Here is a 23,403-nt window from a genome sequence, read left to right on the forward strand (position 1 = left end):
ATGCACATTCGGGAAATTCCCGTGGAATTGTTAGCAGCAGAGAGCAATTTGTTGATTGGCTGAAGCAGACAACCTGCAGCTCAAGAGAGCCACTCAAGTTGACGTTTTGTGGGAGGCGAGACCGAGAGAATGAAGGTCACTTTCACACATTATCTCACATGACGTAGCTGGGTGAAATTGCAGTCAAGTTTGCTGAATCTGTGGTTTTCTCCTTGGAGTCAGTCGTAGGGGCATTTTTTTATTCTTGTGTGGAATTCTCCCTCTGTATGCTGAGCACAAAGGTAAAGCAATTAAGGTTATTACATTGAAGAACGTAGCGTAAATAATTGCGTTTATTTGTTACAAGCAAAGAATGCTTTCAACAGATCGTAACCTGTTGCTGTAGGTGAAGTAAATAACACAAGTGCAGAAAATGCAAAGTGCTTTCTTATCCCATATCTTGCAAATAAGAACGTAACACTCCCGTGTTTCACAAGTATCCTAAGTTTAACATTTCTTTGTTACATATGTATGTAAAAATAACATTTGATTCTAACGGAAAGTGGATGTAATGTTTCAGTTGTGAATGACAGCAGTGAGGAGAAAATGGTTTCGTTTTTTTTTGCTGTTGTTTGTATATACAATCAAATTACAGGGTTTCCCTTAGTTTGTAAACACAGTCTTTTCTTATATCCATTGAAACTTAGTATTGAGTTAATGGGAGTAAACGATGGGCTAATGAAAATGAATCCCTATTCAAGAGAATAGTTATCGCCATCTCGAAACATACGTATGTTTTATGGATATTTACCGAGAGAAAAAAAGGAGGAGAATGGCTTGAATTTACGTTTACTACATTGTAGGATACATTTTAATTAACAATATCCCAGCTGAAATTGCTACATGGTTTTGCAATATATTTGTTATGTTATGCAGCATGAAATTCCATTAATGGCCCAAATTCCTTTTCTTTTATTGCGATTTCATCATGCTGTGAATGCATTTTTAACATGGTGCAATTTCGATTTACTTCTCTTAACACATACTATGGAGTTTTAGCGATTACTTAAGATTTTGTCATATATATGCCTTTGTAGTTAGTTTAGGCAGGCCAGGTTTGTTTCTCATAGCATTAAATTAAAGTCCCTAAATGCATTCTACTAAGGTTCCTATTAACTTTTAGGCCTCCTCGATGGGGCAATGGTAGCGTCGCCACCTTGTAATCAAGGGGTCTTGGGTTTGGTACCCAGTGGAGGCACATAGTGGTTCGGATTCCTCTTTAAACGGTATGACTGAAGATGACCGGATCCCTCTCCGATTTTCTTCATATTTGGCATACTTACTAATTTAGGCCTGCTAATGACGAATCTGAAATTAAAATTTGTCGGAATCGGTAACACTTTACTATACCGGAGACGGATTTCTTCAAATTTACAGGAGAAAGTACTTACACAAATCATTTTCTGTAGCGTTGTTGATGTTCGGGAATGTAGTTTCGATCCATTTTAATGCGAATGCATGTGGTTTTCTACAAAAATCTATTTCCGACACGCTATTGCTTCTGCTGCCATTTGCTTTCTGCATGAGAGCACAATACACTCCCGTATTGTCCGTATATGCTAAATTGAACGAAAGAAGTGCTAATGGAACCTAACCTAACAGGCCTAACCTAACCTAGTAGCCATACCTCGTCCCCGTGATGGTTCGTGGGGCTATCGTGAATTTTTGGGCTGCCCGTGGAAGGTTTGTGGGATTTAAGGAACAAAAGTAAGTACTCGTTATTGTAAGAAACAGACATTGTTTTCATTAGAAATTCATTATTTCACCTAAAGAAATGTTCCGCAATGCTGAATAGTACGTTAACAACGTAAAAAATTGCGAAATAAATCATTGATAGGTGTCTCCGGTATAGTAAAGTAGTACCTCGGAAACTTCTAGAAATTTCAAAATAATTGCAAACCATTGACGCTAGCCCCACGAACCATGGACGTGTGGTTAGGTTAGGCATACATAGTTAAAATTTCTTGTTGTGGTAGTATCAGGATCTAGAAATTGCAAAATAATTGTGAACCATTGACGCTAGCCCCACGAACCATTGGTGCCAGCCCCATGAACCATTGACGTGTGGTTAGGTTAATTTTGGTTAGGTTAGGCAAACATAGTTAAAATTTGGTGTCGTGGTAGGATCAAGAATATATATATATTTGCTTATGAAATATTTTTTTTTTTTTCGAAAATCAACGTTAGTTCTCATTCCGAAAACTAACGCCTTATTTTTGCTTATTTTGCAATTTCTAGACGTTTCCGACAACTTTTAACTTCAGATTCATGATTAGGAGGCCTCAATTAGTGAGTGCCAAATATGAAGATAATCTGAGAGGGGTCCGGTCATCTTCAGTTGTTCCCTTTAAACTGTAGGTCCAGTCCCGATTAGCCTTCCTGTGCATAAAGTAGACTTAAAATACTAAATCAACCATCCGATTTACTTCTGCATTAATTTCCACTAGTCTACGATACTTAGTCACTTGTCAATGGAAAATACATTGTCCATGGATAGCACGCATGCTTGCGTAAGGATGTTGTTTTTTTCCAACATAAATAACTTTTTTTTTCGAAATCCAAACTGTATTCCATCACTTTAAGGAAGATTACAATTTCATGTGAGAATGATTGCTAAAATTCTACGATAATTTGTCTTCCTGCCAGGAAAATTTGAATAATAAAAATCATAAATCAATCTGAGGCTTTACCAAGTTAACACATAGCCACACGTATGTAATGTGAAATAAGGCTTTCATCAAGGGGGATGACCTGGGCTGTCGCCCTGTGTGTCCAGCCATACCCAAGGACCCTAAACTGCCCTTGCCCCACCACCCTGGCTCTGGGATAGAGGCCTGTGTGCTGGATGGTCGTAGGAGGAGGAGAAATTTTTATGAAAGTATTTTATTTGTTCTTTTGGGAAGATGAAACTTCTGATGGAGTAGAATAATACATGGACGGAAAAAAACAGTCTTTCATTTGCGGTCGGAAAAGTTGAAATGTCCTTTGATTAGATGTAAGTTGAAGTTGCGGTTATAGTTTCATACATCGGAGACACATTTCTTCATTTTTACAGAAGAAACTACGTACGGAAATGAGTTTCTCTACGTTTCCAATGTTGTTCGAGGTGTTTTCTTTCATCTTGGTATCTATTTAACCGGGAAATCATGTCAATGATTCCAAGCCCTTTTTTTTTTAAACTATGCTTGCCTAACCAAACCTAACCTAACCTTATCGGAATGGTTCGTTGGGCTATCAGTCAGCTACCCGTGCATAATGTACAATTTGCACACGTGACGAACGCAATAGTAGGTATTTTTCGGTGAAGAAGGTTGGAAACACTGATATTCGAAAACAAAAGAAGCGATATCGCACCATTACGTGCATTCGGTAGCACTTAGAAAAATGTGTTATTTTAGTAGGAAAAGTGTTACTTCAAGGTGTCATTATGCTTTTTACACGAAAACAATGTTCCGCAGTACACAATTGGTAAATATGAACCATGTGAAACTCAAAATATCCGATTTTAATGTGTGTCTGATCTATGAAACTGGTACCGAAGTTGCTTCTCCACAAGCAAACACATGGAATCTTGTACTTATTCATCATATTTTTCACAGATCTCTTTTGCCTCTGTCGTTTCATTCAGTAGCAGTTCACGTTTTGACGTTATGGGAATAAATATCCGCCAGGTGCAAAACTGTTCCTCGTAACCTTCTAGATGCGGAAACCACAAATAAAAACAACATATTTAGGCCCAAAGTGAGAGCAGCATACTTCCAATTCCTCATATCCTGCACTGCTTTTAAGAACCAATTTTCATTCTACATGCACAACACATGTGCAAATTCGAAGAGGAAGAATGTAAAATTGCTGTGAGCTTCAAGCCTAATTCTGCTAGCCTAATGAGAACTTACAATTACTATTAGCATCAAACTTAACACTCCAATTTGTAGATTCAAAAAATAGTGGAATAATCGGACACCTTCAGTTTTGCGAGCATACTTCGAACCTCACCTTTTCAATAAGTGAAACACCAGATGATAATTAGCCACAGCTGGGTCGCTGATGTCATATTATGGGGTCAACTTTGAGCAATATACACCCATGATAATCTTCCATATGGAATTTGATAATCCTAAATTATATACATTGAAACATAACACAACCACATGCAACTTGTTTCCAAATGGATTTCGTCATAACATTCAAGAGCATTTAGAGTTATAGACTACACTAACAGGCAAGGGCATCCTTCACTCTCTGTACTCCCTCGAGAAAGTAAAATATTTTGCATGGTTTATGAAGGTTATGTTGTTCATTAATGTTTTCTGTTGTGTTATTGTGAAGTAAAGCATGTCTACCATGAAGTAGAACAGCACGAAGGCTTTGTACAAGTGAATATAGCACTCAATATGACATTCGACAAAACAGCATCTATAATTTTACGTCATTAGGTTTGCAGCTGATGGCAATATCCAATGTGTTTTTTTCACTATTTTAGTGTGCAGAATTTTTTTTACTAATAAAAAGTGGCGAAAGTACTCATGGTGTCAGGCTTTTACTTATGCGGGTCATACTTGGACTCAAATATCTCTGTTATTTGTGTTTTCCGCATGTTGCAGTCAGTTTTATATTATGTAATACATTGAAATCTTTTGATTAAAAAAAATCAACATAATTCTCAAGGGGATACAGCGGGTGAATGGTGGCTCCACAGGCAACTACCCACATGCAGTTCACATCGCACAAAGTTGGCAATGGTGTCATGACACAATATGAGATTACTAAGTACTTACCATGAAAATTTTTTCACTTTCTCAATGGTGTACAGAGTGTCACAAGCACCTAAATAATTAATGATGATAATTTTGTTTAAAAATTTATTTTTCATGATCATTTGTGGTTTTCTTATTTTAACTTGCTTTTCTGCACTTTCATCTGATCACAGTGATGTGGGTGAAATTGTTTTATTTATAAATTGAGGGGCTTAGTGGAAAAACTGCGTATCCCACATCGGCATGGTTTCAAGAAGAAAAAGGTTTTGCATTTCAAGGCACTAACATTTTAATATGCAAGAGAGTTGCACAATTGTAACACTACAATGTAAAGGAATGTCTGTGATATTGCACTGCAAATCAACACACAGTTAATGTCAATTCCTTTGTGGGGAAGTGCATATGATTGTATCACTCGATGTCATTGTCGTCAATATCTTCGATGACACCACATACTTGACTTGCTTCCCCTGTGTTCCACTTCAGAGTTGTGTAAAACTGGTGGTAAATTGGTGGCATGTACTGTAACATTGTCATGATATTATCATATTTAGCCTTCTGGATAGCCCTTCCTTCCGGATACTTGCATTTCAACACCAGGTGCCCTAAGGATGGCGGCCACCCTCTTCCTCGTTGGATGCCTAAATCTGCATCATATGGTAGGAAAGTGTGGCCCGGGACCAAAAATCTATGCTCCATTGTTTTGAGATCGGTAATGTCTGGCAGGTACATCCACAGGGCAATTTATACTGAGTTCTTATTTTGTCCAATGCAAGAATCACTATACAGTATTACATTAGACCTGCTGTGAATATATTCCGGTTGGTTTATCATCACTCGGAGGATACAGTTTCAATTTCTTCACTACCACGAGATGCGACAGATTCTGGCCAGATGCACATAACTGTAGGATCGTCATGACAGAAAAGGATTCCAAAGCAGTATGTCCACAACTGTCGCAGGTAGAACACAGTCTCCGTGCTGATCATGGGCGTTGGACGTACTTGTTCGAGATCCATGGCGATAACTATTGTGTTGCTGTCCACGTCTTTGCACTCCTTTTTTGCGTTCCTTAAAGACTGATACTCAGCTTCGGCTTTACGAAGATGCAATTCGTATTTGGGTGGCTTAGGTTCTACATGCTGCATTAAATCACATGTTTTGTATGTATCGGTGCATGGCATTTTAAATGCAATGTTGAACTGATGGTTGAATACGTGTCGATATGTGTGTAACTTCACTCTTCCACATACAAATAATACATCTGCTGCAGGGACTGCACTAAAACTACTGAGTGTTCTGGGTTTGAAGCCCTACTGTAATGCAAACGGTATCTTGAGAAACACATGATGTGATTCCTGACAATATTCAATTCTTCCTGCGGAATAGCATGTGGCCTGTTGTAACGTCTACGTCTACCATTTCTGGTGGTGATTGCAGACTAATCTTTCTTCCTTGCTCCTGTTTTGCTACGAGTGGTACGCAATCTACGCTCAGTGATGCCATGCACGTTGCAAAATGCTCGTTTAAATACATTGACTTCCTTTCGGAGGGCAGATGCTTACATACATTGACTTCCTTTCGGAGGGCAGATGCAGAACGTAATGCAAAGTATTAGCATGTCGGAAGCATTTGAAATTTTCCTGTTCGTCCGGTAAACGCATTCACATGCTGACCTGCGGATCGGACCAAAAAGATAGACATTTTGTTTGTTAAAGTCACCCATGTTATAAACGGAAAGGAAAATGTTATCTTTTGACTCAAGAGTCTATGCCCATGTACCGGCACCATTCACTTCTGCATCACACCACATCACTACATGCTTTGTTTGGTACCGCTTTGGCAACATACATTTTACCTGTGTTCCTCTTGCGCTTATGTTCATTGTCTTTCTAATTTTCTTCGTTTCTCTGTTGTTTCCATGGTTTTACAGGTGAGCACATGAGACTGGAACAACTCACACCTTCTCGCACAGCTGCCATGTTTACTTTCAACAGTGAAATACAAGAGTGACCATGATTGGATGGTTACCTGGCTTGTAGCAGACCGCAACACATTTTACATGCTTCATTGCGATAACAAGCAGAGGGGATAGGTCATTTTTTCACTCAACTTGTAGGAAAAGCAATTGTTTTATTAATGTGGGTGTACAACCCATGTGGTATGCAAATGAACTGTGAAAGTTTGTCAGGAGATGGATTAATGGTGCACAAATCCAAATTTGTTGTTATCTCGATTTTGAAAATTTTGCAGGATACGCCGTTTTCCCACTAAGCCCCTCAATTGATGAAGGAACTTCGTAAAGGATTCCAATGCCCAAGTCCGGGTAAGATCACTAGTTGACTGCTCAATACACAGTCGCAACATGCAACTGTTCAACACAAGATGGAGCTTATGCATACCAGATACTTAGCTTGTAAAAATAGTAACAATATAGCTATAAATGCACCAAAAGGTCAGTGAATGTTTGTTTGTTTTTCAGAGCAGCAAATTTGAGACGTTTCAATAGCTGATGGGCAACGCTGAGAGCTCAGATACAGGTAAGTGTCATGCAGGTGCTATTCATAAGTTGCTTTTGTGGAAATTCCTTTAGTGCATTAGTCAAATATTTTTTTAGAGATTTTTATTTTTTAGGTGCAGTTGACATATTTATTTGGCTCCTAATAACATGTTTTTTTTACGTGTGCATGAGTTTTACAATTAACAATTTTGCTCCAGTTGTTGGGGATATTTTGTAGATGATATCCCAATGCCTCGAAAGAAGTTACAGGACCCCCCCTACCTTGCAGCCATTGGTATGCGAAACCTTGCTTGTTTTTCTTATGCAGATCACGACTGCACCAGATTTCTCATATTTCTGATCCACAACATAATATTTCCTTGCATACTTGAGGAAAGGATTAAGGAAATATATATAATGGCACTGACACAGAAATCTCTGGTGCGAGCAAATGAAAACAGGTGTCTGCGCAAGTGGTGACTCGAGGGCTTGACCAATGAACTCGTGAAGGAATGAGTGAGTGGAACTATTAGCCATTTGCAGTTATGCATCTTCTGTTGTGCGTGGCCTTGTCCCACAGATTTCAGATACAGAGTATAGATTATTAAAGATTTATCTTTGGAAATATGTGCTGTTGTTCAACACTACAACAATATCAGCAGCCGCTGCTGGATATAGCTAACTTACACCTCAGCTTCTATTGATATACCTTTCGATGATGAGATGCAGTTCATTTTTAGGAAGCATGTTTAAAAGCAAAAATTGCATCTTTTGGCCTGAAAAATATGGTATGCCAATGAAAATCTTGTTTTGTTATATAGGCCTATGCATGTGTACAATATTTGTAAAGAGTGTTAACCTACTCTGAAACCAAAATATTATCTTCACCACAGTTACTATTGAATGTTAACATATATTGGGAAAGATTTTTGAATGACCTCTATAGATGTTTATTGTTCTTATAGAACCAGCCTGACAAAATTAGCTCTAATTATAACACCATTAAGCCTTGTTTCCATTATTATGAAAAAATATAAATATGCTGACCAAGGGAGTAATTTATTTTATTAAACTCTGTATCAAGATGAAGACCTTGCTAGAAGGTTGAAACGTTACGTTTAGTTTGTTTTTAATAAAATAAATTACTGTCTTGGTCAGCATATTTATATTTTTTCACAAAATTAGCTGTAATATAAAATATACCATATAGTTTTTAATGTAATTTATGCATTACATACCCTGCAAAGTTGTCTATAAACTTTATTCTTGTCAGTAGTGGTTGATATCAGTAGACTCTAACTTTGTACAAACACAGGTGGAGGCGTGCTTTCTTGAAAACTGCGGAAACTTTCAACACATGGTCTGGTCTCAATCAACAGCACACTATCCAAGGTACATCATGCATAAATTACATTTAAAACTATATGGCATATTTTATAGTACAACTCATTTTGTCCGGCTGGTTCTATAAGAATCACCCTGTATTTAGAAAGTAAGGTTTAAACCACTTAAAATGGGAAGATTTGGACATTGAAACCTGTCATGTGTTTGTGATTGGGATTTGGAATGTGGGAGGTTAGCAACCACCTGTATTATCAATCAATAAGTGAGATAGCACACCAGTCAGTGAATGTCGTTGAAATGCATATGCATCGGGTATCATAACCACATACTAACCCTATCCAGGTTAAAGGGTAATGGTTTTGCAGAAGCATTCCTCATGCTTTGTAATTTTTTGGTACATACAGAGTCAAATGGACAGCAGGAACACCAGAGTGGTCGCCAGAGGCACAGAAATTATCGTGGTGGACATAATCACCAGTACAGAACCCACAGTAACAACTTTCGTAAGTACACGGTGGGTCCAGAAAGTAGAGCTTGCTTACGCACCGATGTGTGATTTTTATAATTTGCAAAAGTGCTCGCACCCGTTTTATTTTTTCCTCTTATAGTTTTCGATTTGTGGAGGCTTCGTACTTTAGTTATTCCCTGTGACAATAGAGTTTGAATTATAAGAATTAACAATCCTCCTCAAATTAGTTTCTTAGATTTTCTTCATTTCAAAGTAGAAGCAGTGTTCCGAGAGGTCTACTTTATACATTTCAATCTCAGTGACGTGCGGTGACGTCGACACTTGGGGTAGCAGTCAGTGGCATGCTCAAGGGAGGTGGGGTTGGTGTGGGTCACACCCCTCCCCCTTTATGGCCAAGTATTCCTAAAACAAGAATGTCAATAACAGGAAAAGATTGCAAAATGATGAATGAGTACTGAAACAAAAGTACACGTAAACCTCACCCACATTAGAAAATAAAAAAAACGATTTGATTTGACTACTAAGCCAGAGATCCTGGGTTCGAAACTCAGCTTGGCCATGGGTATTCTTTGTGTGTGGCCCTTCATCAATTTTATCGTATCATCTTCGCGATTAGCCAAAAGTGGTGGAAAAGCGAAGTAAAATAAACTAAATCAAGCAATGAATCAATGATTTGATTTAATTTTTGTTACTTAGCGTCGCTTTTTTTGTCACATTTGGTTAATTCCGAAGATGATAGGATAAAATTAATGAAGGGACAAACACAAACAACACCCATGCCCAGGATGGGGTTCAAACCCAGAACTCCTGGTGTCGTAGCGCTCTGTGATAACCACTCCCCCACGGTTGGTTGATTTGGGTGCTTTAAGCACACTTTATGCACAGAAACAAAACAGGTAACAAAACACACTTTTTTGTAGTTTCTTCAATAATATTCATTTGGCTTTTTGAGTTCTGAGATACATTTTTCATTCCAAATTATTTCATTATTCACTGCAGTGTACAACACATAGGACAAGAATGCGCACTCATCACGGATTTGAATCCTGGCCTGGATTGTTCATGTGAGGTCCTTTCATCAATTTCATCATATCTTTACTCATCCTCATTTTCGCGATAACCAAATGTGGCAGAAAATCGAAGTAAAATAAACCAAACCAACAACAATATGAACGCGCGTTCTCTCGCCCAAATAAATACATTCGTATTTATGACTGTTAGAGGACAAGAGTAGTATATTTTAAAAAACAAACTACTAAAACGAGAGTGAGAGAGAGCCCGAGCACACATTGTAATTTAAATCATTATAGCTATATTCCATATTTGAAAAAGAAAAAAAGAAAGAAAGCATAACATAATTGTCTGCACATAACACGTTCCCATTTCATATATAAAGAACTACATCCTTTTCCTTGGGCCGGCCGTTTCTACCTGGAAACTGGTCAGGCGGAAGAAGAGCGAGCTAGGGTATCCAGCCAGCATTTCCCGTGGATCACACCGATGGACGAGAAGCGCGTGGAGAAGAAAGTGTTGCATATGAGCTGTGGTGGCTTTAACAAGACAATAAATATTGTGATTTGAATATAATTCGAAATGTGAGATTGATTGATCTATCTCTGCTAGACTAGCTACTCCTCAGTGCACGTCACTGTTCAATCTGAGGTTTCGTATGCATGTATAATGAGAGTTTGGCCTTTGTGAAAAAGAAATACTGCAGGTCACAGAAATTTGGATGTAGGCATTGCAAAAATAAAATTATGAGCAGCGCTAGAAGTGGAAAATGTAAGCTAGGGGGATGTTTTGTTGAGCTTTCGAGTTAGCTGGGGGGGGGGGGGGGGTGCTTTAAAGTTAATATGATTACAATGTGATGCTTTACGAAAGTTGTGCCATCAATTCGAGTACAGATTACAGATTATGAGAGGCAACAGGAGTAGGGGCATTCCACGAAAAGTGGTCATGCTCTGTGTACATGAATTATTCTGGAAATTATTATTTTTAGTTGGAGTAAGGTATAAATGCTTGTGAATGCATATAATTTGCATATTTCACCAACAAAAACGATTAAATCTGTAGCCTATATTCTTTACCGACAATGAAGCCCACTCACTTAACACATTCAGGCTAAGCCATCATACCCAAACACTGCAAAGTACTTCATTTTTTTTTAAATCAATTGATTATGAATTTTTAAATCAAATCACATGTCTAGAACCTTCCATTTTATGTGTGAATGCCACACATTTAACACTGGAATGCCCAGAGCTGTTTGGATGTGATCGGCATGTGCATTAACTGTTCAGCTTATGATAAGCAGAATCATCATTAGTGTGGGTAATCATTTCTGTTTCATAAGGTATTGGCATATTATGTAGCATGTCCCGTGAGTAAATCTAAGCTAATGATCCTTATGGAGTAAGGAAGGCAAGTTAAATTGCCAAACACAATGAACTACCATATGTCGAATGGAAATAACATGTAATCTGAGAGTCATCATTCTAAGGGCATAGTTTTTGTTTGCCTTTGCAGCTAGTTGCACTGCCACAGGGGTCTTATTTGTGATGGTTACTTCTGTCTGATTGGTTGGTGAATATAAAGAGTAACTGGAATGCATGTGGAAAAGAGAATATAGCTTGACATTTTTGTTTCTGTATTCTTAACACTGAATTCCAGAATTCTTTGGATATATGCATGGGCTTATGATGGCTCTCTATGGCACACTTTTTTTTGTATACTATGATGCACCAGTATCTTTTGCATGCATTTGTAAGGTTCTCTGTGGTTTGCATGTAAGGGAATACAAGGTCCATATGCTTTAGTAAATTATGCATTTGCAAAGTTGTCTATTGCGATTAATTTATCTGTATTCTTGTCAGTAGTGGTTGATATAAGTAGGCTGTAACTTTGTACAAAATTATACCATCTTATTGTTGTTTTTATGAATATAAAGATAAAATGTAAGTTACTTAATACTGGTTGATTTTTCAGAGTAAAACTTCTGGGATTCACCTGGTGGTGAAGTGGGTGACCGATTTGGAATGTTTGCATGTGTTGTTTTCATCCATGAGATGTTTACTATTCTAGACTTGACTGGGACTGTCTGGTTTTAAGAGTTCCTCTAATGGTGTTTGTAAAAGATCTAAAGTCAGTCAGTTGTCTGGCTAGCAAATAAAATATGTCATGTAATAGCTGGTAATCTGTGGTCACCATGACAACTGCCAGCTTCTGTGTCAGAGTGGTTATTGCAACATGATATGACACCAGGTGTCCCAGGTTTGAATCCCAGCCTGGGCATGGGTGTTCTTTGTGAGTGTCCCTTCATCACATGATCATTAATCCTATCTTTGCGATTAGCCAATGGTGGCATAAACGTGACTCTAAATATCATAAGTCAAATCAAAGTCATCAGGGTTGTCATCCAGTTGCATGGAGTTGTATCAGTGAGTTTGTGTTAAATAGTGAACTATAAATTGTATCCATATTCATCGTATTTATATTTGTTCTGCCGTCATAAATAAAAAGGCCCTAACTACAAATGTACATGTTTCGAGAAACAGAGAGAAACTCATTTAGCTTTGTGCAAACAAGTTAGAGTATTAAAATTCAATAAACTTTTGTTGCATTTCATAGTAAGATATTGAAACATTTTTGGGGAGTGGTATTTAGGTGTTCAACATCTCACAGCTTTGTTTGGTGAAATGAAGTGTAGATAGGGTCTTTTCACAATAATACAAAGATGTTGGAGACAGAAAGGCCCAAACTTTTCATTAAATGGTTAAATCATGTTTTAATTTGAGTTGATGGAATCATATTTTTGGTTATACTCGCTACAATGTTTTATTACTTTTTATTGCTTTTTATTACTTTTCACTACATTTATTTGCAATGTATTACAGGAATTATTATTGATTTGTTTAACAAAGAATTACACATTTAAGAGTGGTTTAGGAAACCTTTTTGTTTCTTACAGTAAACATATTAATAAGTTTTAGTCACAATAGTGTACAAGAAATGTTGTTCAATCTAACGTATCTTCTTCATGTGTTACGGGAAAGTTTATCCAGAATGACTGTCTGTTATGAGGCATTAGTCTAAGTAATTTGTCTAAAATGCTGTTCTTCCTTTCTGCTGAAATTCCACGTGGATGTCTTTTTACTTCAGGAAGAGGAAAACCTCTTTTCATGACAGCGTTTTGTAAGAAATTGAGCTCCTGAAAATCAAGATCATAATCTCTTTTATATTTCATGTTCTTACTTCCACGCATGAACTTCATACTGACAGTGTTACTTAACACATTCGGGTCTGGCCTCATAATACAGCATTGTTACCTCTGGTCTGCGGTTTTTCGTTGTTTTTCAAAAAATCGTAGAAAAAAAAATTTAATTTGTTTTTATTTATAACATGTTTCTTAAATCGACAAAGGAACAAAAATTTGTTAAATTTTATTTTCATTTTCAGACGTTTTTTAATATTTTTTTCAGCAATGTTTTGTGAAGAAGAAAAAAATACAACATTGTAAGAAATGTTAATATAGATATATTTTAAGTTCATAATCTGAAAATTTCAATAATTAACTACATAAACTATCAATACATCTTTTGAATCTTGCATAAGAATACTTCTTATGTGCACATAACAAAAAATAATTACAAATTACAAGTAATTATCTTTAGTATGAAAAAGTGGCTGCAGGACAGGACCAGACGATGTATCAGTTGGTTCTGCGTCATCTGTAAAAATTAAACAAATAAATAAATAAACTAAATAAATAAAATAAATTTTCATTTGACATACACTATGCAAAATAATAAATGGAAAAACTAAAAATACATCAGTGCATGTAGGAGAATCAAGCAAGAGGCAAGATGAATAGACCCACAAAAATTACCTCTTCTCACTTCATTCATAAAATACTAGAGTTTGCAACACTGTTTATATTGTCGACAATAATTATTACGAATATAACCTACCTTCCAAATCTTCAAATTCATCTGCAGCATCAAAATCGTCGCTAACTTCAAACTCTGAGGCAGAATCCTCTATGCAGTCTGGATCTAACCACGCCATTCTAAACAATGCACAGTACATCAACCCGACAACAGTCACAGGTGCCAGATAAAAATAGCACATGAGTCACCTAGCGGTCCTAATTTCAACAGAGGGGTTTGAATGAACACGCGCAAGAGACGAAATACGAGCATAGCCCGTCGTTCAATCGGCAAAGCGATTGCATACCGCAGGACGGGCATAGCCCGTCGTTCGTCCACATTGACTTTAAGTACACTGCGGGCTATGCCCGTCGTGAGACCCCAATGAGTTAAGAGAGGGCGTTCATTGGTGTGTTTGAGCTTATGCAGTGATGAGTAATCGAGCCATTTGCAGAAGTGATCTGTTTCCATCACCTTCAATATAACTTTTCCTGAATTTGCCTCTTGGACAGCATCCCGGAAGTCGTTGAAATCATATATTTTTCCTTTTTCTTCATTGACAATTCAACCTGGTGTTGAAAGCTTTCAGCTGACATGAAGGTGTGACCTGGTTCAAAGTAATTCACATCAATTACTTCAGCTGAAACTTCGTCGGAATTAACTATATATACAAAATAAGAAAAACTGGACCAATTCTTATTTTGTGACGAACAATTATCAAGCTAAAAAACAAAATGGTTTATATCACGAAAGTGAGAAAAGAATTGATGAAAACAACTTATAATATCTTCCTTCTTCTGACCAGATACTCCCCCATGCCATATGGCCGCCATTACATTCCTTCTCTTTTTCCTACCTACCGGAGCAAATGTTTCGTTAAATGCAATAATTCATTTAGAGAAAACTGCAGACTTGAATGTGTCCATTCGAGGTAACATAACGACCTTTTGCAAATCTACCGACACAACCACTGGCTTTGAATTTTCGATGTCTCCATTACTGTATTTCTGATATTCCTCTCTACTTCTTTCAGCACGTTTAATGTGACTTGTCCATGCTAGGCAAATTTCACATTCACTGTCACGATTTGCTGCGTGTTCGTCATTGTGTACTGACAAAACTTGACATTGTTCACACTCTTCATGACCCAACCTACCAAAGGAAATGTGAACAAATCTTGCCATTCATTCTAACAAAATCAGAATACATATCAGAAATACATATGTTGCTGGGTAAGTATCTCCTTAGTGGTGCGTGTTCTCTTCGGTAGTGAGAAATTGTAGGATTATATGATTCAATATGTTGTTCAATAATATTTCTATCGATTTTCCTTTCTGGGTAGCCATATTTTCCTCTCATGTGAGGAGGTGGCGTAAGAGAATCACTAGGTGTAGATGTTACAGCATCATAAACAACACTATTATTTTCTTTGGTAAATCCCAGTGTAGTTAGGAAGAATGTCTTGCAGATGGACACTTGCTTGCCTTCATTTGGAAGAAAGTAGAAGAAACTATTCCTCCTCTGTGAGCTTTCTCCAGTATAGCTGTAGACCTGCTAGTTGGACACTGTTTCACGTGGTTTAAAATAAAACTTCGGCGTTCAAGCCAATTGCACTTCCAAAACTGACAGTTTCTCTCTCTTCGACGATCTTCATTAATCTTCAATTTACACTTTCTTCGACACTTTTCATTACATGGCTCCCTAACAAGATGTCTTTCAATATTCTTCGATTGTTGCATTCGCTTCTTATCTTCTCTTGTAAACTACTGCTTCTTCCTCTTCTTGCCAATGTATGCATTCAAGCAATTTCTTGATGTAGATGGAAGTGTGTTTGAGTCATCGCATGTCTTCTTCTCACGTAGATCCTTGGTGGGTAATGATGCACTAGACACAGAATCACTAATGGAAGCTGAGTCACCAATGGATATATCTGAATCACTACCATTTGTTGAAGGAACGTCAGGAACATAATCTTTGTCATGAAATGCAACCCTCATGGAAGTAGAAAGTTTCTTCTTTAATAATTGTACTCGTTTTATTTAAGGCTAAGGTCAAAGTCTTTTTACTTCGTTCCAGATCATCCATTGTAATACACAAAAACAGAGCTCTCTCCGTGACGATCAATTCACAAATAACTCAGTTTCTCTGAAGTTCATGCACAGTTTATTTGGCAACAAAGGAACTACGGCTTACTTTGAAGTCCAGTCATTGTTATCAGCAAGTAAATATTGAAGAAAAGCCCTATTATTTGGCAACCAAGAAACGACGGCTTTCTTTGAAGTCAAGTCATTGTTACAAACAAGTATTGAAGAAAATCCTTACCTTTCAAAGGAAATGGAACTCTACTTATAAGAATGCCCTAACTACCAGATAGGGCCATTTGTGACGTTTTGTAAGGCACATTTGCACATAGGGTATTCAATATTCCTTGATTTCACCAATTTGTATTGAAGAAAGGGTCTCCAAAAGCTACCATCTGGTGCATTATGTTACGGCCAATATTATGGTGCGAAAATCTCAAAAACAAGGAAAAGTGTAGTTAGGGCCTTTTCATCTATGACGGCAGTGTTCCTATTGGTATCTAATAATGTGGAACAGGGACGTCCGAACTCCCGTGCCATAATGGGAATATCATGTCTGCATCTGTACGATGCTTCTCATGAGATGATCCATGCCCATGTTGATCTTATCATCCTGGGTTCTGTTTCTGGTTGAGAGACAGTTATAAAGGTGTCCATTGTAATAACTAGCATATAAACTCTTACAGCTATTAACATTCTAAACCATTATTTTATCTTTTTCAATTTATTATTATTGCTGCTGTTTCATTCATTGTTCCATTTGACTGTCATACATGTACTAAAGATGAAAGCGATGAACATTAGATATCTATGTCCACTAGTTTGTACATGTAATAATTTTTGTCGGCCCCCTTTGTGGAGTGGTTAAGCACATTGCGCTACGAGGCCAGGTGTGTCTGGTTCGAATTCCGGCTTGAGCATGGATGCTTGTGAGTGTCCATTGATTAATTTATTTCATCACTCATCCCCATCTTCGCAATTATCCAAAAGTGGCTCAAAAGTGAAGTAAAATAAAGCCAAACAATGAATGTAATATATTTTCTTTTTTTTATTATTTATTTTATATTCAATCCATATCCATAATACTTACATGTAATCAACGTATATTGTTAAATTACATTTTTGCATTGCAATAATCATCCAGACAAGGGTCTGTTGTAACAGCGCCACTTGTGGCTGAAACATGCCCACTCTAATAGAGACAATTTAATTATTATTATTGGTTTGGATCCTGCTTTAAACTGTAGGCCCAGTCCTGATTAGCCTACCTAAGCATAGTCTGGGAATAATCTTCTAGGGTATCAAACTTGGTATACCCATTTATACCTGGTAATTTAAATTTGTAAGAAACCCATTTTACCAAAGAAACATTTTAAAAACTTTCACTTCTGGTGAATATCTTCATGTAAGATGATCAGACGTAACTTTCCTGAACTAAAGGTGTTGCACGTTGAATACATTTGGTGTAATGGGCATTGAAAATCTGCATTCTGTATGTTACTTGAAAATAATTTATTATGTAAACTGTACAAGTCCGTTGTAAAACACCTTGTGAAATTACTTTGCACAGAATTATTATCTTGGATTTTGACACACATCATATATCTTCTGTACAGTGCGATGTCTAATTTGTATTTTCGTGGGGCTAAGGTCAATCGTAAAATTACGGAAAATTTTATGGCATTGTACTATGTTGTGATTGTGGACACTGAATGTGTAAAGGGGGAAAGATGTAAAATCTGACGTGAACTTTGTAATTGAAGGCCTCATGGGTAAAACATGCTAAGTGACATTTTGGTCATAATTAAGTTTCTTATGCAGAAAGGTATTAGAAAATATACTGTAGATATATGGTTTTTGTCTTGTGTTTAGCAATTTCAGAAGTATCCAGTGAATCCAAAAGTTACAACATGACATTACAATTACATGCAAAATTTGAACGATGGCTCATTTTAGTTGGTAACTCAATAATATAAAATGTCAGTTAGCATGTTTTACCCCTGATCCTGTCAATTACATACAATGCAACCTACAGGTTGAGGTGTATCAATATTTTGTTTTGCAAAATCTGTTGATGCAGTTTTTTGTTCCTTATTTCTAGGTCGATCACAAGAGCAGGTTAGAAGAGGAGTAGAGTTTGCATTACAACAGGAAAGAATGCATCGTGGAAGCTCAGGCTATAACCGTAAGTTGCATGCATTTTTTTTTTTGGTAAATATTGCGTAAATATAATTAATACAGGAGGCAGAAAAGTAACATGAAATAGACCAAGCGTCCAATGACATGGGTACCTGGGGCAAACCCAGGGGGGGGGGGGGGTAAAGGCGGTCAGGGGCATGATGCTGATCACATCACCCCCACTTATGACTGGATCAAGAAAGTGTGGGGCAATACCCCCACACCCCCTATACACCTTCATGGCGTGGTGCTAAGCACAGGGGAGCACTTACTTTTTTTTTGAATAGAATAGAAACATTATGGATTTGCATCAGCAGTGCAGTTTCTGTTCATCGTGTAGGGATATGCTTTTTCTTAGCACCTTCACATAAATACGGTTGCTTGTGACTTTTTTGAAAACATATCTTTAAGGGGGTTGGCGCCAAAGCCGAGGTATGATTGTATTGTATGCCGAAATAACCATTTGATCCTTTGGCTTTGTACCTTTAAGGCCATGCTGGTTCTTTGGCTGCCACAAAGTTGTTTTCATTCTCTCTTTTCGAGAAACTTCTGCGATGTTCCAAATTTTGAAAAGTTACATATATTTAGGGTATTCAGGTGAACCTTTTTGTGATTTGCTTTCTGTCCCAAGGAACCAAAAGTTGTTGACCAAATGTAAGAACATCAGTGGCGAAGCGTCCTATGAGGCCAGGAGGCCGGGCCTACCCACGCCATTACTCTTTTAAAGGTGTATTTACTTATTTCGTCAAAACACATGTAATGCAATGGAAAAGTTTGGAATTTTCATTTATGATAATTACAAAAAAATTCTAACTCTGTCCAGTATACGAACTTTCCACGGAGTGAGGCACATTTGCTCGGGCCTCTTCTCTTCACATTCCATCGTATGGTCGTATATGCGGGAAGCCTAATCTTACGAGTACTGTACGTATGCTTATAACGTGCTCCTGAGGCCGGCCTCGCGGTGTTACCCACTAGGCCGAACGGAATATCAGCAACACTGCATTTCCGCCAGAGTTGGAAATTTGTGGTGTACCGGCATTTTATATAAACATTAGCCTGTGTTCATGCAGAGATATTTCTATTTCATTGTACATTCTCCATATTTTGTACGAAACTTAGGTTTTCCTTCTTTTCATCGACAAGTGTAAGTGAAATTGAAAATTACGGAGTACTGTTCTGACTTAGTTTTCTGGTCAGAGTGCTGATGGTCTTGTCGATTCACCCAACACCGTAGCGTAAACAGAAAGTCTAAAGAACTTATATTTGTAAAGTAAGTCTTCATACCAAATTATGTAAATTAAAATGCTAGCTACGCCTTATATTTACAAAGTAGTTTTACTTTCACTGGAAATTGAATAATTAATTTTTATCGTGAACGGGGATTCCCTCCTTTGTTTCCTGTCTGTGAAAACTTGCCTCCTGCTCAGGACGCTACAAGAGAGCGTGGCTCGGAGCGCAAAGTTCGTGGCGGTTGAGCTTTGTTTGTGATTCGTGTCGTGTGCAGCGATCAGATTTATGCAAGAAGTGCTGGACTGAAATGCAAGAACAATCGAGTTCTTAATTGAGTGAAGATGTAATCATCGGTAAGGTAGGACCCACTTTTGGTTTTTCATGTTTCCTTCTTATAACAATAATTTCTAAAATGTTTTCAACTATATTTTCCTTTGCAATTAGCAGTGGCAAGTGACAGCAAAATTTAAAAAAAATTAAAAGTTGTTGAAACGTTATTTAATGCGTTAACACTGTCGTCGAATAGATATTGCAAGCAGACATTTTTTTATGCAACCGACACAAGCGAAGAGGTAGGCAGTTTCGTTTACTCTGAAGGGATAACAAGAGAAGAGGGCGTTCAATGAAAGTACAATGAAAGGGAAGATTTTTTGGGTTCAGGTCTGGCGGAACAAGCCAGTGTTGTCACATTGGATTGGCAGAAAAGAGCTGAATTGCGCCTAAAAATTGGGATTCTATTCTCTCAAGCAACTACATTTATTATAACCTGTTTATATGTTACATAGTAACCTGTCGTGTTGCCGGGTCCCAAACAAGGATCGTATGTTCTATTATTACGTAAAGGTGTATACTAACGCAAGGGGTAGAACAAACTAGAATGCGAAGTATACACACTGAATGAGAGAGGTCACCTTTACTTACGTTTTTTCTTGAAAGCCCCGTGGTGGACATCCTAACACCTTACGAAGCCAGGTGACCTAATTGTGGTCATGTCAATGTTTCCTGATATCTTTAATTCATTCTCCATACATTCTCATCGTCATGATTAGCATAGAGCAGAACAAATGAGACGAAAACATTCAAAATTTAAATTATGTTTACTTGCACATACAGGTGTCAGAAATTCATTTATCTAGAAAGCCAAGACTGGAATTAACTACAACCATTCCTTTAGTTAGACAACAGATAAGAATGGTGTTTTCCTCGGTGCGAGAAAGTCTTGCTAAAAGAAACTAAGTTGGCAGCAGTAGAACGTAGCAAACTGACAGTCGCTGAAAGTGCGGAATTCTGTCGTCTGCTCACGGCACAAACGTCAGAATGACCCGAAAATTATGGCGGGGTTCTAACCCTTTTTACCTCAATTGCAAAATAAATTTAGAAAAGAAGTGATGAAGAATTGACAACAGGGCTCGAGCACTATTCGTTGGATTTTCGCGATGTCCCGTGATTGGTAGTTCTTTCTGGAGGTGTGTGCATAAATCAGGGGTTGAAAAATATACAAACAAATAAAAAACAAAAAAAAAACAAAACAGAAATGAACAAAATCTAGATCGATGACATCTGGTGGGCGGGAGGAGAACGTCTAAGACATAATTATCGTACTGATGGCAGGTAACAACACTTTTCAAAACGTCACGTCACTTGCAAGTAAAGAAGCGGCCTGGAGAGACATTGAACCACTCTCCATGACATAGCCCCCCCCCTTTCTTTTTACATATTTGAGCAACTTTTGGAAATTATCACACTTTTGTGCCTACCCTGTTAGGAACTCTACGCTTCGCCACTGAAGAACATACTGTTGGACAATGATGTTTTGACTGTAGTGCCAATAGCTGGTTTTCATATTGTAGCTGATGCACTGAGAACTAAAATAAATATGTTTCTTGTGATATTTATTCTTATAATTTATTGTGAAGCCAGCCACATATGAACTTTGGTGTATATTTTTTTATATAAAATAGAAATTTACACACTTTCATTCAATTGGTATCACTGTTTTCAAGGTACCTTCAAGTGATAGCACAAAACTCTTTCTAGAGAGTTTACTTAATTGTACACATTTCAGGGAATTTTGTCTGCGCTTACCATTGTTTATTTTGTGTAATGAATCACTTTCAGAAGTATGCCTGCAAGAATGTTCTTGTTCCGATACAGTTAGACAGACATACAATAAGGAATTCCCATTACAGAAATATTGTTCGTCTGTGGCAGTTGGCAAGTGACTCAAAGTTGAGAATATCTTCTTCTTTCATTAACAAAATGTTATAATTAGACGTGAGCATGTTACTATTTTTTCAGCCAAACTTAACTTGTAGAGGTTCTATTGGGAACTCATTGCTTCTCTTCTGGGCTGGGTTCCGGTTCAGCCCAGCAGAGAAGCCATATCGGCGATATCAATTGGCCATCCTGATCACTAGTTAGCCCCACGGGACTACTTCCTGTAGGGTTGCCTAAATGAAAGGGTGTACACCACAAGATTCCAAACAACTGCTGAACTCGAGGGAAACATCTGGAAGGAGATAGAAGCCATTCCGGCCGATATGCCATACCACAGTATGACTTTGAGAGCCCAAGGCTGTTCTCGTCAAGGTAGTGCCCATGTATGGGATGTTATATTGAAACGATGAACAGTGCTGTAAATTCCTGTATCTTGGTTATGTATTTCACGTAGTGCTTAATAAATAGGGTTGTTCCATTCCTTGAAATGTGCATTTGTCAAATTTTGGAATGTGTCCCATCAATATGAACCACCCTATATATGCACTGGAAGTCATCTAAAGAGGACCTAAAGAACATTTTCAGAGGAAAAGCACACAAACAAATTCATCGAGGGTTGAGGGTATTTCTGAAACTGTTTATCGAAATTCACATTACTAGTGTTTTTTTATAGTTTAATTACTACTAGTACTGCTACTAGTAGTAGTAATGCTGCTGCTGTTACTAAAAACACTACCACTGCCACTACTACTACTATTAGCTTTGAGTTTGAATTAATCTTTTAAGTCCATTTTATGCGCAGATAGGCTAATTGGGACTGGACCTACAGTTTAAAGTGGGATCTGAGCCAGTGTGCAATGTGCCTCCCTTAGTTACCGAACCTGGAATCCGTTGATTACAAAGTGACGACATTGCTACTAAGCCATTGGAGAGGCCCTCGTTCAAAAGTAAGTTTAGAGAGCAACATATTTAACATATTTATCACTTATAGATGTGGATGTCGATTCAGCATAACTTGAGAGTTCGCAAGGTGATGCAAAATCGTACCGGGAGGAACGTTTGCAATAATGTCACCATACTGGGATGGAGGACTTTCCAATGGCGTAGAATTTTCACAAGAGTCACTAAGTGAACTTTGCCGTCACTTAGATTGTTTAAGACATACTAACGGATCCTAAACGACATTATAAAGATTTATGTTCAAATGAGAAACATGCCAACAGTGCTCTCAAAATCTACTATACACGTGCACAATAATTCACATCTGGATTGTCTCACTGTTCTTACCAACAAAACATTTCACATTAGTTAAACTCATTGTCGTTCGACTTCAGAAATTGAAAAGCATGTGGTAAACAATGGAAAGGCAGACTGGTGACTGTGTATTCTTGTCAGCCTAACCTTTGTCTGCATTAGTGGCTTACAACAGACCAAGGACTTTCTTTATTTACTGGTCATTGTTCACATAAACAATCCCATGTTCATTGAACATTGTTGCAGCCGAGATACGAAACAACTTTTTTTTATTTAAAATTATAGGTTCCCTTATATTTTATTTTCAAGAATTCGTGTGTTTGGAATGCTGTACTTTTGCCCATGCTGTTTTAGAATAATAATTCAAATAATTATTATTATTACTATTATTACTATTGTTGCAGAT

The 23,403-nt window shown here is 37.5% G+C and overlaps 1 protein-coding gene across 4 annotated transcripts in view; it reads left to right on the forward strand.

Annotated features, from left to right (window-relative positions):
• The first annotated feature begins 134 nt into the window (after positions 1–134).
• LOC146004385 (uncharacterized) overlaps positions 135–23,403 on the forward strand; it is a 72,320-nt gene continuing 49,051 nt past the window's right edge. For 2 of the 4 annotated variants that reach the window (XM_083143188.1, XM_083143191.1), the window contains exons 1-4: positions 135–281; positions 7,279–7,336; positions 9,045–9,143; positions 18,217–18,300. In XM_083143188.1, the coding sequence (XP_082999314.1) occupies positions 7,309–7,336; positions 9,045–9,143; positions 18,217–18,300 (211 nt within the window). In that variant the 5' untranslated portion in view covers positions 135–281; positions 7,279–7,308. Of the gene's footprint in view, positions 282–7,278; positions 7,337–9,044; positions 9,155–18,216; positions 18,301–23,403 lie in introns of those variants that run through there. The other 2 variants (XM_083143190.1, XM_083143192.1) reach the window with 2 other exon arrangements.

This window comes from Lepisma saccharinum, chromosome 21 (assembly GCF_977018435.1).
Source record: "Lepisma saccharinum chromosome 21, izLepSacc3.1, whole genome shotgun sequence".
Lineage (NCBI taxonomy): Eukaryota > Metazoa > Arthropoda > Insecta > Zygentoma > Lepismatidae > Lepisma > Lepisma saccharinum.